Source organism: Cavia porcellus, unplaced genomic scaffold (assembly GCF_034190915.1).
Source record: "Cavia porcellus strain 051 isolate PalLab524CR breed Dunkin Hartley unplaced genomic scaffold, mCavPor4.1 scaffold_46, whole genome shotgun sequence".
NCBI classification, from domain to species: Eukaryota; Metazoa; Chordata; class Mammalia; order Rodentia; family Caviidae; genus Cavia; species Cavia porcellus.
Window position 1 is genome coordinate 2,562,842 of NW_026947529.1, and position 17,591 is coordinate 2,580,432.

Consider the following 17,591-nt stretch of genomic DNA (forward strand, 5'->3'; position numbering starts at 1 on the left):
AAAGCTGAAACAGTTCAAATTCTTGGCAGTAGATCAATGTCTACCTCATGGTAAACCTAATGTTCAGTGTGCTGACTAAAGTACATATGTAAGAAAAATTCAAGATTTGAATTGTCGATTTATAGGTGATTTTTGTGTCTTTTAAACCCTTTTTTAATGTATTATTTATTTCAATTTATTTATTTATTTTTTGAGACAGGATTTTTCTATGAAGTTTAGGCTTTCATTGAAATCACATTGTAGCACAGGCTGACGTCAACTCACAGCAATCTTACTGCCTCAGCCTTGTAACTTCTGGCATTAGAGATGTTTACTACCAAACCTGGTTCTCATTTACTTTTTAAATTTTTTCCAAAATTAAATTACCCAAGATTATGTGATATGTCATAGTTTATCAGGTGAGTTATACAAAATGAAATCAGAAAGCACTGAAAATGCACTGAAAGAGACTCAAAATCCTCCCCAACAGTAAACATAGTGTAACATAACATAACATAACATAACATAACATAACATAACATATTATAGCATAAAAAACACAATAAAACAAAGCAAAACAAAATAAGAAAACAGGGTTGGAGATTTAGTTCAGTAGTATAAGTACCCTCTTGGCAAACTTGAGGTCATAAGTTCAATCCTCAGAACCAAAAAGAAAACAACCACCTAACTCTGATTTTAAAAAATGCTTGCAAGTGTACCTTAACAGCTTGTAAGCTAATCATAAAAAAGACATATAATCTGACAATTTCACATCTAAGTACTTTTTCTTTGAAATAAAAGTCTATGTCCACTCAAGACCGTGTATAAGAATGGCTGTGGCAGCTGGCTTTCCAGGGCCAACCCAGAAACAGAACAAATGGGATCAGTAGATGGGTGACAGATGCATGAACAAGTTGTAGTTGGCGGGTTCAGCCCCATGAGACTGTGTGGTGGCTCCACTACCAATAAGCAGCAGTATGTGGAGAGCCTAGCACAAAGACGCTGCTTGAAGGAGACCAACCAAGAGCATTGAAAGTGAACAGGCTCAGCACCATCACCTCTAGGACAGGCAAACTACCCAGCAGGGACACAAAGCCCATGGTCTCTTTGGGATAGGAGAACAGGAAGTGAAAACAGTGACTAGGACACAAATTCCCCAGGAGGGAATCCCACGTGTCCTCATCAGCACGGGGTGAAAATGTCCATGGCCTTGCAAAGTCTCCCCTTGCCCTCACCACCTGCTGTCCCTAATCAAAGGAGGTCAGAGTATGGAGCACTACATTGTATGGCTGAGGTAAACATAAGTAAAACTTGCTATGGATCCTTCTTTCCTAGACACATGGGTGTTATAACATGAAACATTTCATGTCCTTTAAGGAAAATTATTGTGGGCATTATGGGAACATCTCCATGCTCCTTAATGATAATGAAATGAAACTAACATAAGTCCATAAAAGACAGTCAAAATTAAATTTGAGAAATCTCTAAATGAAGAAACTGTGAACCTCATCCTCAAGGGAAAGGATCTTTTGAATGGAAAGGTCTAAAAATACACACATTTCTCTAGTTTTTTAACTTGCTGTTTCTAAGGAGGACACAGATTAGCTCACAATAAAAAGAAAGGAGGCATCAGAGGGGGAGCCTCAACTGTGGACCCCAGCATATGACCTCACTTCCTTGGTGATATGTCCAAACAGAACTCTGAAGACTCTGGTCACCAGGCACTGTGGTCTGGTGATAGTTGGCCTTCATAGATGGCTGGCTCAAGGGAGTGAACAAGGAACATGCTATGCTGCTTTCCCAGGGCTAGTGGCCCAAGCATCCAGACCGCGTGTCAGGGAACCACGTGGGAACATATGGAGAGGATGGTTCACTTGGTCCAGATGCTTCAGGAAGCTCAACTGGAAACACCCAGCTGTCAGCAACCCAGGCCAGGACTCTTGGCACACAGAGGTGCCCAGAGGCACCCAGAGACAAGAGGAAGCCCAGAACACATATCCCTAGGCTCAACCACCAGCCATTCAGAGACACTGAGTCCAGGAGTAGTTCAGATACAGGCAAGTTAAGTTCTCACCTGAGCAGCCCCGTGAGACTTGGCCACCTGTGTATTCAAGTCCTGGCCATGTGCAAGCACCTCCTTCTCATTTTACAACACTGAACTGTGGGGTGCTGAGTGGATCCAGAGTGCAGGGTCACTGAGGATGAAATGGGGACTCCATGGCAAGGGATTAGCTGTGGCCTTGGCCCCATGAAGACCTGCTAAGGAGGCTGTCCTGATTCCCAGGGATGACCTTCCACCCACCTCACTGACTCACACACATGGGAAAACTGTTCTGTTCTTTGGAAAGGAGATAGGAGAGTCACTCTACGGGTTTCAAGGTATGCTCAGGGCAGGAATTCTTAGTAATGGAAAAGTGTCCATGGGCCCCAGGCATCACTTGGAAGTGGGTGGTTGTCATCAAGCCAAAATACACATGAAGACACCCTGTGTGAAGACACTTTTCTGAGTATTGTCCATGATCTTGTAAGCAGAACAGGTGCAACCACTGCCCTTTTGAGTTTTGACATTCTTTGAAGGCCACAGAGTCAGCATTGGCAGCAGAACAGATATTGTTCACCTCAAGGAAGTCTTTCTATGTCCAAGGCCAAACTTAGAAGTGGTTACAGACCATGTAGGAGGAGTTCTACAGAGACTAAGAGAACTGGGCAGCAGATCTTTTCCTGACCTAAACACTGCAGAAAGGCAGGATAGACATTGATGATTCCTCACTTCTCAGATATTCATGGAGCACCAGCCCTGAGCCCTTGAGTGCAAGGACATGGCAGATATCAGTCTTTGCCTTTGTTGAGCTGACCTGCAGTGGGGAAGGGCAGGCAGAATCTGTGTCATGCTTCCCTAAAGAAGGGAGTGGTATCACACCACTAAGCAAGGACTGCCTCAAATGGAGCATTCTGTCAGCCTCTCAGGGATCCCAAGGCCCACACTGCCACACTGTAGTTGGAAGAGGGTGGGAGTGGACACTGAACTTGCTAGACTAGAGACCCATGTGCCCGTCACTAAGGTAACCTGTGTAGGTAGTGTTTAGAAGAGAGGCCAGAACTCTCCCTTTGCTACTGCCCTGTTTGCTCCAGGTCCGAATCTCCTGTCCTTGACTCCTCACTGGAGCTGAACTCCAAGGTGGCTTCCCAGGCCAAGCTTCTCGTGGACCAGCTTGAGCCTCCTAAGTCCCTGGTGCCTAAGTCACAGGGTAAGGAGCCCTGGAATGTGGGTTGTGGCTCTGAGAGGAGGAATGTGCTAGGGAACTCAGCAATGTGCCCAGATGATGGGAGACACAGGAACATGATCACCTCAGCAGTCAGCGTGGGGATGCAGTCTGGGAGGCTTTAATGGGGCTGTTTTCATTCACACAGCTGCCTCTGACAGGCAGTGGGAGGTTTGTTCCTGAGAAGTCCCTGGAAAGTCAGTGATGTTTTCTTCTCCTGCAACTGCAGAGGCAATTCCAGTACATGCTGAATTTGCACCCGTAGAGCTCGTGCCAGCTCCACCTGCTGCTCCATCACCAGCGCTGACCCCACAGTAAAAGCAGGCACATGTTTCCTTTCTCTACCAGCTGCATAGCTGGATCTCCTGGTGGCTCCCCAGCAGGAGTCATCTCTTGACCTCTACCTGCAGGCAGCTCTTGACCCACACCTGCCATTCTCCTCTCTTCCAGATTTACATATCATTCTATTTATTATTATTCTATTCTGGGATGTGAGTGATAGAATTATTGTAAATGAAATTTAAGGGTTTATTCTTGTTTCAGTTGATGAGTTTGGTAGGATTTAGTGCATTCTCCATATTGTGAAACCTTCACCAGTGTCCTCTTCCAGAATATTTTCATCAACTCACTACACAAATATATTTTCTTTTATTTTCCTTCCTACTAGATCCTGGCCAACACTCATCCTATGTCCTTGTAATGCAGGTTTCCTACCTTTTCTGAATCACTGCAGTTGTGTTTCTCCTCTGCCTTACCCTGCTGTAAGTAACTGTTTAATCTTGCCTTGTCTGAGAAGGGAAAATCCAGACAGATTGCATCAATTTTTCATGCATGTATTCATGGACTCTTGGCAGGGCATAGAAAAAGAATACAGGAAATTTTTTGTAATTCTTAGGATTCTGTGTTTTGTTAATTATGTTCCTGTCTTTATAGATATATACACATCAAAACTGCTCCATGTTTAATTACATGTAGGTCATTTCATATCCATTTCATATGAAAGAGGCTAACACACTTTCTTTTGTTACAGAGCAGCACCATGGGAGTGTCACACCCATGTATATTCTTTAGATATTTCCAATGATAAATTATTAATTTTAATTTATGAGTGCTTAACTTGAAAAAAATCACAAAAGTAAAGTTTTGTAGTTGTAATACAACCATTAAAATGTGAGGCACTGTGTGTTCCAAGGCAAGTCTATAACCCAGTATAGAAAATGCAGTGTCACAGGCAGCATGTCCATTGAATTCCCCTGTGGTTTATCTCCATGCAGTGTCATGAATATGGCTGCCTATGTCCCCTTCTCTGGACAGAGCAAATTTACATAAAATCTGGCTCAGCATGTCACCACCTATAAGTTTTAGTTCTTAACCATTAGTTCAGTCAATGAACAAGACACATGAACACAGCCCAATTAAAAATGGGCTGTGTTCATAAGAAAAGAAACATAATGGTCAAGGAGGCAAACAAGCTGGAGAAATGAGCACTGGGAAACAGCAGAGGAATCAAGTCCCAGGTAGAAAAAACCAGACCAGAACTCGAATCCACCAGGCTCATAGCCAGGCTGGGGTAGATGGTGGGGACCCAAGAGTTCTCCATGACTCCTCAGGGCTGGGGTGTGGCCTTCAATCACAGATCTGCTGTGTCATGGTGTAAACCCCTGCAGCCTTCACAGAGGCCAGCTGATTGGATGCTCCAAGCTATAAATGCTCCAGGCTGAAGTTATTCCCCCAAGTCCTGGCTGCACTGTGCTGGTCTTAGTATGGATGATATCAAATTACAGGCAGGTGTGGATGGGGACAGTGCCCAGGTGAAGAGAACCCCATGTGACCCTCTAGTGCCTCACCCCCAAGCATGATAGAATCTCCACAGTAAAGGACTATGTGTGTTATTCCATTCCCAATGGACATTTCAGAACCAGTGCCCAGAAAGGGACAATGCCAGGCCCAAAGCACAGGACATGGGCAGAGTGAAGAGGATGGGGGAGAAGTCCAAAAGAGAAAAACCTCCTAGCACAGGACCCAGCCGAATCCCAAAGGCATTGGAACAGCAGCCCCCAAGCTCCTGGGACCTGAGCCCAAACATATGGGACTGATTTCAAGCAGCATCCCAAGGGATACACACACATGCACACATACACACACACACACACACACACAAACACACACACACACATGAACACACAGTGATGCCATGGGCACCCACTGGGTAGCTCAGAGGAAAAGGGATCTGATTCATTCAAACTACATGCCTCAAATTCTCACCTTATTCCTGGGCTGAGCTAGGCTGGCACCAACACAGAACAGGACAATATGTCACTGGCCACCCAGAAGCTGGAAGGCTGAAGGAGAGGGATAAAGCACTGCAGATTGTTGTGGAAGAGAAGACCTAGAGCTATATCCCAATAAAGCAAGGGCACACAGAGGTCAAGGTCACTACATGGGGGCATCTGAACAGCCTCACTGAGATGGAACTGATGCCTGAACCTGAGACATGCAGGCCCTAATGCTGTACAGAGTTGAGTCTGTGTGGCAAAAGATAGAGGACCAACCATTTAGAGATTCAAAGTCTACTTTTTTAGTCAAGAAAGAGATGAGAAGCGAGAACAGAAGGCCTGGTGACGGACAGTGGTGGGGGCAGAACCTCACATCTGCTATAGTGCATCAGTGACCACTGAGGATTGCATTGCTGCAAACTTAGGTACGACAGGTAAACTTCAGTTCTCTCAAGTTCTATGGGTCAGGCATTCAGGAGGTGCTGCTGGGGCATCCACCATAGTTTCTCCTGACCAGGTGGCAGGCTCAGTGGAAACACTGCTGTGGCAGAATCTGTTCTCAGGCTCTCTCTCTTGCTAAGAGGCAGGAACTCAGTTAGGATGGAGGTCTGATGACTTCTCAGTCTGTTAACATTTTTCTCTGCAAAGAGTCAGATTCTCCTCAGGGAAAATGCAGAGATAATCAGAGATTTAGAGAGGAAGACAGAATGAAACAGAGAGGAAGGAAGAACAGAGGAGAGAGAGAGCAGGAGGTTGGTCACAGTCATTTTATGTGTGAACCTTGATAGTCACATCCTATTACATCTGCCATGTTGTGTTATTAAGAACAAGTAAGGAATTGGGGAGAGAGCTCAAGATACAGCACTTGCCTAACATGCCTGAGGACTTGGGCTCAATTTCAGCCTGGCTAATGCAAACCAGTACAAAATTCACTACGTGTGACCCACACTCAAGGAATGAGCTACTCAGGAGGTGGCCATCAGAAGGTGAGCTGTCAGCAGTTGAGCACCCTTGCCATGGGTGTGGTGACTCACACAGGTGTGAATGTAGGCATAGTGCTGGTAGATTTGAGGGTGCATCTACATCCATAGTGCTTGCTTAGCCCGTGTGAAGTCCTGACTTGAGGCCACAACACCAATACATAGAAGAAATTGAGATGCTTAGGGGACATAATGATGACTGATCTGAAGAACTTCTGCCCCCTCATTATGCCACCAGGGAAACATGTATAGGAGGAGAGTGTAATTTCCACCACCATTCAGCAGGAACCAGGCCTGTGTGCACTGTGTTCACCTCCCTTCCACCCCTTTATGGAATTCACCTCTAATTCTGTATACTGTGTACACATGACACCAGCCCATAAGGTTTAAAAGTGTCACCTCTCACTTCAGATGATGTCCCTAGGAAGCAGATGCCATAGTTCAGGGGGACACACTGGAAAGGAACTGAGAGGCATTGTGTCTTGTCTAAGTTGACAAGGGAAGTGGGAAGGAGGAGTTGGGTCTAAAACTAGGTCTGCTCAGACCAGGGATCCTGGCTTTATTGTGGTTTTTCCTTTCCTGTGGGAAAGCTTTGCCTCTTGCCAAGGATCCATCACTTGGGTGGAGCTGTTGTCTTCACTCTGAAGGACAATGGACAGTCATTCCATGTGTTTCCATGGTATCCAGAGCAAGAATCTCTGGGGGATGCCAGATGACTCAGTTCCACACAGACATCATGGAGGAAGCTGGTGAGGGCCTTAAATCATCAATGTACCAGGCATTGACCATGATGCAATGACCAGAGCAGAAGCAAACACTGGTCTCTTGTGCTTCCATATTATGAAGGCCACAAATTCACCCTGCAGAGCTGACCAGGTACTACCCACATTATGGTGAGTGTCCCTAATTCTTGGCCTCTGTACACATGGACATAAAATAGGGGAATGGGAGACTCACAAAGGTACACAGAATGGGGTGATGCATCAGTATATGAACTGAAGGTGGAGGGAAGGCAGGCAGGAAGCACTCCCACTATCCACTCAGTTTTCAGATAGTTATAGAGCAGCACCCTGTTGAGCACACATGATAAGAGTAACACTGCAGACTCCACTCTCTTTCTCACAGAGGCAATATGCCACAAGGGTGGAAAAGGGAGTTGCATTTCAGGCTTCCTGCAGAGTGGAGGACAGGTGGTCACAGCACTGTCCAGGGAACTTTGTGAGCAAGTGAGGGCTGATTATGTTTAGCACACAGGATAACCTGGGAAGGCCGTTGGGGAGGGAGGCCAGGCCTGTAGTGCTGCTTACACCTGTCCTCCTCGGGATCAGAGTTTCCCTTCTTGGCACCTGGCAGGTGCTGCCGAGGAAGGTAGGACAGCCAGCCAACCTAATCTGAGTTGGCGCAAGCCTAGCTCACTGAAAATGAGAACTACAGTGAGAAGGAATTTGCCTGGGTCTGTTGGTTTCTGAGGAGGACATGGGGCACTTTACAGGGAGAAAGACAGACTTGGGACCTCCAGCAACACAGAGGCATGCAGAAGTGAGTGGGGTGAGGCAAAATAGGAAGCTTTCCTGGGGTGCATTTGTACACAAAGCTGTCCCTGACAGGCCCTGGGAGGCTTTGGGGCTTGCAAGGAGCAAGGACAGTTGGGGATTCTTCTAAGGCAGGGCTGGTACTGGACTGAGCTCAAGGTCTACTTACAGATCTTGTGCCAGCCTCACCTGCAAAGACCTCACCAGCTCTGGGATCAACCTGAAAATCAAGGTCAGAAACCCGGTCTGGTGGAATTCCAAGGCAGGTCTGTCACTGGCTCCATGGCATGTGTCCTGAGCTCCACTTAGGGCTCAAGTCCTGCAAAGCACCCGCCCTTCACATTCCCTTCCCTTTACCTCTTCTATTTCTCTCAGTTTTCATTTCTACTCTTAAATCTATAGTTGTTTGAAACATTAAATTCTAAGATAATTTAATTTTAAGTTAAGATTTCATTAGTTTCCACATGTTCAATTGAGTCACATGTAAGCACATTGTCAACTGGTACAATCTTCACATCTGTCTAGTTCCAGGTTTCTGCTCACTGTTAGACCCAGCCATACCCCTGGTCTCTCCTGCTAGTCCCCACCCACCACTGACCTTTCTCTCACTATGATTTACTACCCTGGGTTTTCCATATCAGTGCATCAGATTCTGTTTGGCCAAACAATCCTGGAGGAGACTGGATGCTATTGCTGTTTGATAGAAGAGAAAACCACAGATAGACAAAATCTGCAGGGAAAATGTAGAGACCATTGTGTACGTACTCATCTTTTCATGTTGGAAAATGTTATCCATGATTTCAGTGATACAAAGGGAGCTACAAAGGGCTGATTCATTGGATTTGAAAAACAACAATAATGCAAAAATCACAACAGGAAACCTTTCTTTACAACCTTAGTCAGATAGATGGTTTTTATTACAAGTATTAAAGAGGTCTCATGAGTCCATTTTGTGAGGGAATTGACAAATTCTTCTAACTCAAAGTAAATTACCAGACATGGCCAACAAGCACACAAAACACTGAGACTCCTAAGCCTGATTCATGCAGGCACACATCTTTGAAATGTGCTGTTTCCCCATCCAGTGACATATTTTAAGGCAGGTGCTGAACAACAATAGGAAGGACATGAGGGGCAGAGCACAGCCCTATCTTGCAGCTCCCATCAGAGCTCTAAACAGCCTTCCCTGGGACTAAGAATAGAGTTTTCTCCCACACAGAATGCTGCACAAATTTTCAAGAGTTTGATTCACAGTACTCTTTGAAGCAGGAAGGAACTGGGACCCTCCCTAACCTCTGCGTAGAGTGTGCACAGGAGAGTTGTCTGGATGATGCTGTTCACTGCAGCTGGGGGAACATTGCCCTGGCCCCAGGGCAACAGATCTGCAGGGCTAACGATGACCAACTCATGCCAAAACAAGGTTTTCCCTGGGCCAACCAGCGCACTGGGCATCTCCACTGCAATCCAGTGACTCCCGAAGCCAGTAACAGCACTGGGAAAGGGCATTTGAAAACCTGGGTGGCCAGTCAGGTGAGGGGCAGCACTGCCTGACACAGCTGTGCTAAGTATGTCCCTCTGGAGCTAAACCTCCAGCAGATCCCACTCATTGCCTTCATCAGGTCTGGCAGCAAGGATGTCACACAGAAGCACAGCAACACACTTGGTTTACTCAAACTAAATCGTTTAGCTTCCCTTCAAGAAATGACTGAAAATGCACCAGTCTGCAAAAATCAAGGCTGGGAGCATTGTTCTGCGTTTTGTATAAATAAAGTGATCCTTTACAAGACATTGTGGTAATGCCCGTGGGTGGGTCTGCTATGGCAGAGATGTGGACTCTCATGAATACAGGTTTTGTTCCTGGAATAGAAAAATTGCAAATAAATGATGCATGTGCATGACTTTCTGTTTGTATTGCACTGAAGGAAAGGGGATGGAAGCAGCAACCTAGATGTACTGAGTTGCCTCAGTAAACCCAGGGCACAATCCACCACATGATTCCATCACCCAATTGTGAAAGCTCAGCAACTTGGTTCCTGCTTGCTGCTGCTGTTGGTTGACAATTTTGAGGTGTTTCTATCTGTGCCAGCCATCTCTGCATCTCTTAGCTTCTATCCCCAGGGTGTAGATCAGGCTAAGTGTTTACAAAAAGTTCCATCATGATTTCAGGACCAGTGGCAGCCTCTCATGTACTGGAAATAATTCTTCAAGTTTGGCCATAAGAAACCTGATACAATGTGCTTGAGAGGAAATGAAATTATCTGATATAAATGCAGGAAACTCATTTTGTCTGTGCCAGACTCAGCTGCTCCAGAAGCCCATATTTTTGAGGTAAAAAGATATGAGTCCGAGTGTTGGAAGGCACAGTAACATCCCCAAGTTCACTTTCTGCTTTGCTTCACTCATTCTACTAAGCTGCAGAATGGATTCTGACTGTTCAAACACATAGGGTGTGAATTGCAGTAGAAGTCTGTAAAAACTTCAGTTAACTAGGGTTTAAAAAGAAAAGAAATGTTTTTTTGGCAAAATACACCTCTAAATATGTATTTGAAGCATCAAAGAAACCAAGAAGACAAAGATGAAGAGGAAGAAGAAGGAGGAGGAGCAGGAGGAGTAGGAGGAGGAGGAGGAGGAGTAGGAGGAGGAGGAGGAGGAGGAGGAGAAGAAGAAGAAGAAGAAGAAGAAGAAGAAAGAAAGAAAAGAAAGAAAACCAAAAAGTAATGCCAATGTGTGTTTTGTCTCCAATGCCTCTGCCTCATTTAGAAAGAAAAGGGTCAAAATTTGCAGAAATGGAAGGGTCACTGTGGAAAATGGACTTTGCCCCAAGGCACTGATGGTGTGTCTGGCCCACTATGAATGTCCAATCCATGGCAGAGCCTGGACCCTGTTGGAGGCTGAGGCCAGGACCCATGAGTTGAGGCCCCTGGGGCTGAGGTGGCAGAGTATTTTCTGCATCCTCATGGCTCTGCCTTATTGGGCCTGCAGGGCTGCAGCATGGATGCAGTGGTGGAAAAGGGTGTAAGGCAGGAGGTGCTGGGCTCCTCTGCATGCTGCACACTCCCTGCTTGGCCTGAGCACAGGAAGATTCAAGTCCTCCTTGCTGGAAAAAGAGACTCTGAAAAAGAGGTCTTGTTCTGTACTGTTTTGATCCATTCTATTATAGGCAACTCTTTTTAAAAATAGCAAGAGGAACAATGGTAACCATTTTTGATCATCTGATAATCTATTTTTGCATCATGTCCTATGCCCACCCTTCTGTTCTAACTGACTCTTTTATTTAGTCATGTTAGGATTTATTCTCTTCAAAAAAATGTAATAAGAACTGTGGGAATTAAAAAACTCAAAAAGTGTAATTGTTATTGTAAAAAACAGGAAAGGAAGGTGGTCTAAGGGATATAACTGCATGCTTGAGTGTGTAGGATGGAAAACCGTATTACTGAGCTTTTGTTGGATCATTGAACAGAACTTTCTGCAATCTCACTGTATGAATGTCCACTTTATATACTCAATGTGTGTGAAGATGGGAACAACTATTTGGAAGAAAACTAGAGACAGTAACATAGACAGTGAACATCTACAGTGGACTTGCTTGTTTTGTCATGTTTAATCTTACCCTCTTTAATTTTATAATTTGACAGCTGCTTCTAAGATGACAAGATGTAACCTATTAACTAGTGATTTCTTATTGAATTTTTTCTTGAAATTCTGTATTACTTGTACCCTTTTACTGCTTTGTTTTTTATTTCCTATCTTTGTTCTCTTTAATTAAAAATAATCAAACCTGGAATGGATATTTTTTATTTATTTATTTATTTATTTATTTGGCACTGGAGATCAAACTCATGACCTCACACTTGCCAGGCAGGTGCTTAAGCCACTGAGCTAAATCCCCAGCCCACCAATGGATATCTTTTACATCTTGTCATCTTTACAGTAGTTGCTTCTTCTCTTGAACTTGATACTAGCAAGCATACCAAAGGTGAATAAAATCAGTCAAGGCCAAATAACATTCAAACAAACCAGCTTCAAAGATCAGTCATAGAAGACAATGTAAGTAATATAGGGTTTCAGTTTTAGTTAATAGAAAATTAAGGATAGTTACCATGGTATAACCTGCGATTTTTGGGTTATCTCTCTGTGCCCTCAAATCTAATGTGTGTAGACAGACCAGAACAAGATATAACCAAACAAAATAGAGCAACAAGACTACTGTATATTTTAAATCCTGATACACTTTTATCAATGTCCTCTGCCTTCTTTTTTTAGAAAATTCTTCACCTTTCTCCTTCTCAGGATACTATTATTCACTGTTCAGTGATATTAGTCTAGTCTCTTATGTTAAATTTCAGCATACATAAAGATAATGACAGCTACTATGAAGAGAATAAGAGACATTATGGTAGTCATTACCGATTTCCCCAAAATCAGTCTTGAAGACCGAAAAAGCCTGCCTTACCCTGTAACTATTTGATTAGTACTATAATGTTTGGTATATATTCAATGTGTGTGAAGATGGGAACAACTATTTGGAAGAAAACTAGAGACAGTAACATAGACAGTGAACATCTACAGTGGACTTGCTTTGAAATCTGTTTGCTTAACTTGTTTCCTTATGAACTGTTCTGTTCTGTTTTGTCATGTTTAATCTTACCCTCTTTAAGAACAAAAATTGTGTAGGACAGATAAGCATATTAACAACTTTTTGTTGGATCATTGAGGTGAACTGTTGACAGTGTCATTATTTGAATATCACTTTGTATGCTTTAATTTTGTTACTTGAACAACTACTTCTAAGATGACAATATTTAACTAATCAACTAGTGATTTCTTATGGTTTATTTTTCTGAAATTCTGTATTATTTCTACACGTTTTCTTTTTTCTCTTTAAATAAACAACATTACAATTCACCAAAAAATATAAAATTTAAGTTTTACAGAAAAATATTAAGTACATAGACACTATCCATACTTGAAAGTGAAAAGCCCATTTCAGTTTAGCATATTTAATTAAAGATGCCATGTTGAAACACAAAGACACTTTAAAAAATCTAGAGAGGTACAAGTGATTAACTGAAAACCATACAACATGTGCACCTAAGGAGAGCTCCACCTCAGGTTTGTCATTTCTGGAATATTTGTGAAGATATATTGACATCTAACTTCTGTATTGATTATTTCTTCAGGTCTCCCTGTGATTTTTAAAGTAAATTTACATCTAAACTGTCTGAACAGTGACACTTTTTCTATGTATTTAACAAGAAACATGGATTGCCATATTTCTCACATTGTTAATCCACATAGGATCTCTGCCCAGTGAGCTCTTTCAGATATGTAACAATGATCAAGTATGCTGAGAGTATTCCCATAACACATAAGATTTATCTCTTGTGTGAGTTTTTTCATGTATTTCACTTATAATCTGGCTGCTGAAAGTGTCTCCACTTCCTTACACAGTGAGTGGTTTTTCCCAGTGTGAATTCTTTCATGTGTTTTACAGTGACTGTATGTGGTAAAAGCTTTGCCACATTGTTATATAAATAGGGTTTCTCACCAATGTGAAGTCATGGATGTATTTTACAATATCCATGTTTGGTGAAAGCTTTCCCACATTCTTCATGTACACATGGTTTCTCAACAGTCTAAATTTTATAATGTATTGCACGATGAGCATTTCTGCTGAAACCTACCCCACATTCCTTACATATATAAGTTTTCTGCCCAGTGTGAAGATTTTCTTACATTATGCAATATATACGTGTGCTCAAACCATTCTCATGATTCTTATATACACTGGTTTTATCTTGAGTGTGAACTTTCATGTTGCTTACAATGTCCATGTTGGGTAAAAACTTTCCCACATTGCTTACATACATATGGTTTCTCTCCAGTGTGAATTCTTTCATGTTGCTTACAATGTCCAGAGTTGGTAAAACCTTTCCCATATTGCTTATATACATAGGGTTTCTCTCCATTGTGAATTGTTTCATGTTTCTTACAATCTCACTACATTTTAAAAGCTTTCCCACATTATTTACATACATAAGAGTTTGTCTCCAGTGTGAATTCTTTCATGTTTCTTACAATCTCCCCATGTGCTAAAAGCTTTCCCACATTGCTTACATACATAGGGTTTCTCTCCAGTGTGAATTCTTTCATGAACCTTAAAATATGCACGTGTTTTAAAAGCTTTCCCACATTGCTTACATAGATAGGGTTTCTCTCCAGTGTGAATTCTTTCATGTTTCTTACAATGCCCACGTTGGGTAAAAGCTTTCCCACATTGCTTACATACATATGGTTTCTCTCCAGTGTGAATTCTTTCATGTCTCTTACAACCTTCCCGTCTGTTAAAAGCTTTCCCACATTGCTTACATACATATGGTTTCTCTCCAGTGTGAATTCTTTCATGTTTCCTACAATATCCCTGTGTTTTAAAAGCTTTCCCACATTGCTTACATACATAAGGTTTCTTTCCAGTGTGAATTCTTTCATGAACCTTAAAATATGCACGTGTTTTAAAAGCTTTCCCACATTGCTTACACACATATGGTTTCTCTCCTGTGTGAATTCTTTCGTGTTCATTACAATTTGCATGAGTGTTAAAAGCTTTCCCACATTGCTTACATACATATGGTTTCTCTCCAGTGTGAATCCTTTCATGTCTCTTACAACCTTCCCGTCTGTTAAAAGCTTTCCCACATTGCTTACATACATATGGTTTCTCTCCAGTGTGAATTCTTTCATGTTTCTTACAATCTCCCTGTGTTTTAAAAGCTTTCCCACATTGCTTACATACATATGGTTTCTCTCCAGTGTGAATTCTTTCATGTATCTTACAATCTCCCTGTGTTTTAAAAGCTTTCCCACATTGCTTACATACATAAGGTTTCTCTCCAGTGTGAATTCTTTCATGTTCCTTACAATGTCCAACTTGGGTGAAACCTTTTCCACATTGCTTACACACATAGGGTTTCTCTCCAGTGTGAACATTTTCATGTATTTGAAAATGAATTTTCCTGCTAAAAGCTTTCCCACATTTCTTACATATATGCGATTTCTGCCCAGTGTGAATTTTTTCATGGATTACACAATAAGTACATGTGCTGAAAACTTTCTCACAGTGCTTACATTCATAATGTTTTTCTCCAGAGTGAAGTCTTTCATGTACTTGACAATATGTACGTGCTGTTAAAGCTTTCCCACACTGATAACATATGTAGGGTCTCTTTCCTCTGTGAATTCTTTCATGTTTCTTACAAATTCCATGTGTGGTAAAACCTTTCCCGCATTGCTTGCATACATAGGGTTTCCCTCCACTGCAATATTTTTCATGAATCTGAACATTGTCATGTGTTTCTGTTTCTTTCACATTCACATTACCTTCTTCAGTACCAAGGAAGACTTCTTTACACTGATTCCAAGATGTATGTCCATAGGATTTCCCTAGCTTTCTGTAAAGAAACAAATCACATATAATATTTATAACCATATTACTAAGTTTTTGCAATCTCGCTGTTTGAATCCCCACTTCATATGTTTCACTTTTGTATTTCATAACTATTTCCATGAGCAGCATATGTAATCATCATCTTGCGATTTCTCACTGTTTATTTTCACTTTGAAAGTAGCATTATTTCTACTTATTTTGTTTTGTTTAAACTTTCCTTATATAAATTTAAAAAAGAAACATTCACAGTGAAATGGGTCTCTGTTTAATGACTGCATTAATGTCAAGTTCTGTTTTTAATGCCTGCTAAGAAAGTCTGACTATGAAGCAACAGAATGGCCTTGTAAGATATGTTGAAAACAACCATTCCCAAAAGACTGGCACACATTTAGAAATCTTAAAAGTTGGTACTTTGAAATGCAGAATCTTTAGCTTCACTTTGGGCATGGGCACATATGTGTATCACATATGGATTATTCTGATATGTTTCCCCATTCCAATCTCCCTTCTGTCCTTAACCTGTAGTTCCCTTTTCCATATGTTCAGTCTTGCTTTTATCTACAAACTGTCTTTCATTTCATTCCACAATTTATATTTTGGTGTCTCATCTAAAAGAAACCCTGTGACCTTTTAGGTTTTATAGCTGAGCTATTTCACTGAATTGATGGGTGAAAGACCCATCTATTTCTTATGGCAAATGACATTATATTATTTATTTTTTGACATTATATAACACATTTTTTTCTTTTCTGGGCTGGGAATTAACAACACGTATTAGCATAAAATCTGTAGCTTTTTAAAAATCTATTTTAAGAGATTCTCACTGATCATTAAGCTGTGAAGTTTGAACTTGAATTTGCCATTCTGCAAAATCCTATTCCTAGTGTGTTGGGTTTACAGAAATGCATAATCACAGAGAGTCTATTAACATTTTCCTTCTCCACAAATCCAGTGATAGATAGCTAAGCCTCAAGGCCTGATCTGTTATAACTTGATCTGCTTTGTATATGAGTAAGTATGTATCAGTATTTTATGCAGATTTGAGATTTTAAAAATATCCAGGACAAGTACGAGGGGATCAATTTCTAGAGACAACTGCATATTGATATTCAAAATGAGTGCACTAACATTCCACCAGCCTACTAAGAATATTAATCAGAATGGCTGGTTCTCTAGAGAATGGCTGGGAAACATGAGCACTCAGTTTTATTTCAAATTCTATTGCAAACTTAGCAATTGTTAGATAATGAATATGTTATATTCACACGTAGTCATGGGTAGAAAAACTGAAGGCAGAATGTAATAACTCAAAATGTATTCTTTTCATACTCATCTATATGCAATGTCATACATTTTCATGATTTAATTCCCTCATATATACACCAGCTTATACATCTTCGGAGAATATTACTGACACTAAATTGAATGGTGCCTCATTTCTTTGGCGGTCATTTTTCTGCTGACTCACTAATTACTCATTCCTATACTTGTGTGTATGAATTACCTTAAGTAACTCCAGTAAATTTTGCCTTCTTTTTCAGCTTCCTGGATATCCCCGAGTCCACCTGAATTGTAGACATAGAAATACCAGGACTCTTAAAGTAATACATACAAATTAATAGGTTTTGTTTAGATTTATGATATAATCTGTCCAGGTGTGAGATATTTTTTAAAATGTTTTCATATTCTTTTTCATGAAACAGCACTAATGAGCAACAAACAATATTCTGACAGCATGAGTGACAAAAAGATTGCATCCTTACCTATCAGAGTCATGTTCCTAAAGGTTTCACCCATCACATCTCTGTAGAGCTTCTTTTGGGATGGACTCAGCAAAGTCCACTCCTCATTGCTGAAGTTCACAGCCACATCCTCAAAGGTCACCAACTCCTAAAGGATCATAAATATATTTCTCAATGTAAGGTTGAGACCCCAGGTTTGGGATATCTTAAATTCTCTCCTAGAAATCTGAATCAAAAGCAAAGTGTGGTGGTGCATATCTATAATCCCAGCACTCAAAAGGCTGAGACAGGATGGCATCAATGAGGTCAGGGCAATTCTAGGCTCCATAGGGTGTTCAAATCCATCTGATATACATACAGAAAGCTTGTCTCAAT

General features: G+C 41.6%; 1 protein-coding gene across 1 annotated transcript; it reads right to left on the minus strand.

The window, feature by feature from the left end:
• Positions 1–12,845: 12,845 nt before the first annotated feature.
• On the minus strand, positions 12,846–17,055 carry LOC134474957 (zinc finger protein OZF-like; the record flags this gene model as incomplete). The annotated part of the gene is made up of 2 exons (XM_063244033.1): positions 12,846–15,478; positions 16,979–17,055. Coding segments are annotated over 2 exons (1,497 nt in total), but the record flags the coding sequence as incomplete, so codon positions are not given.
• Positions 17,056–17,591: the final 536 nt, after the last annotated feature.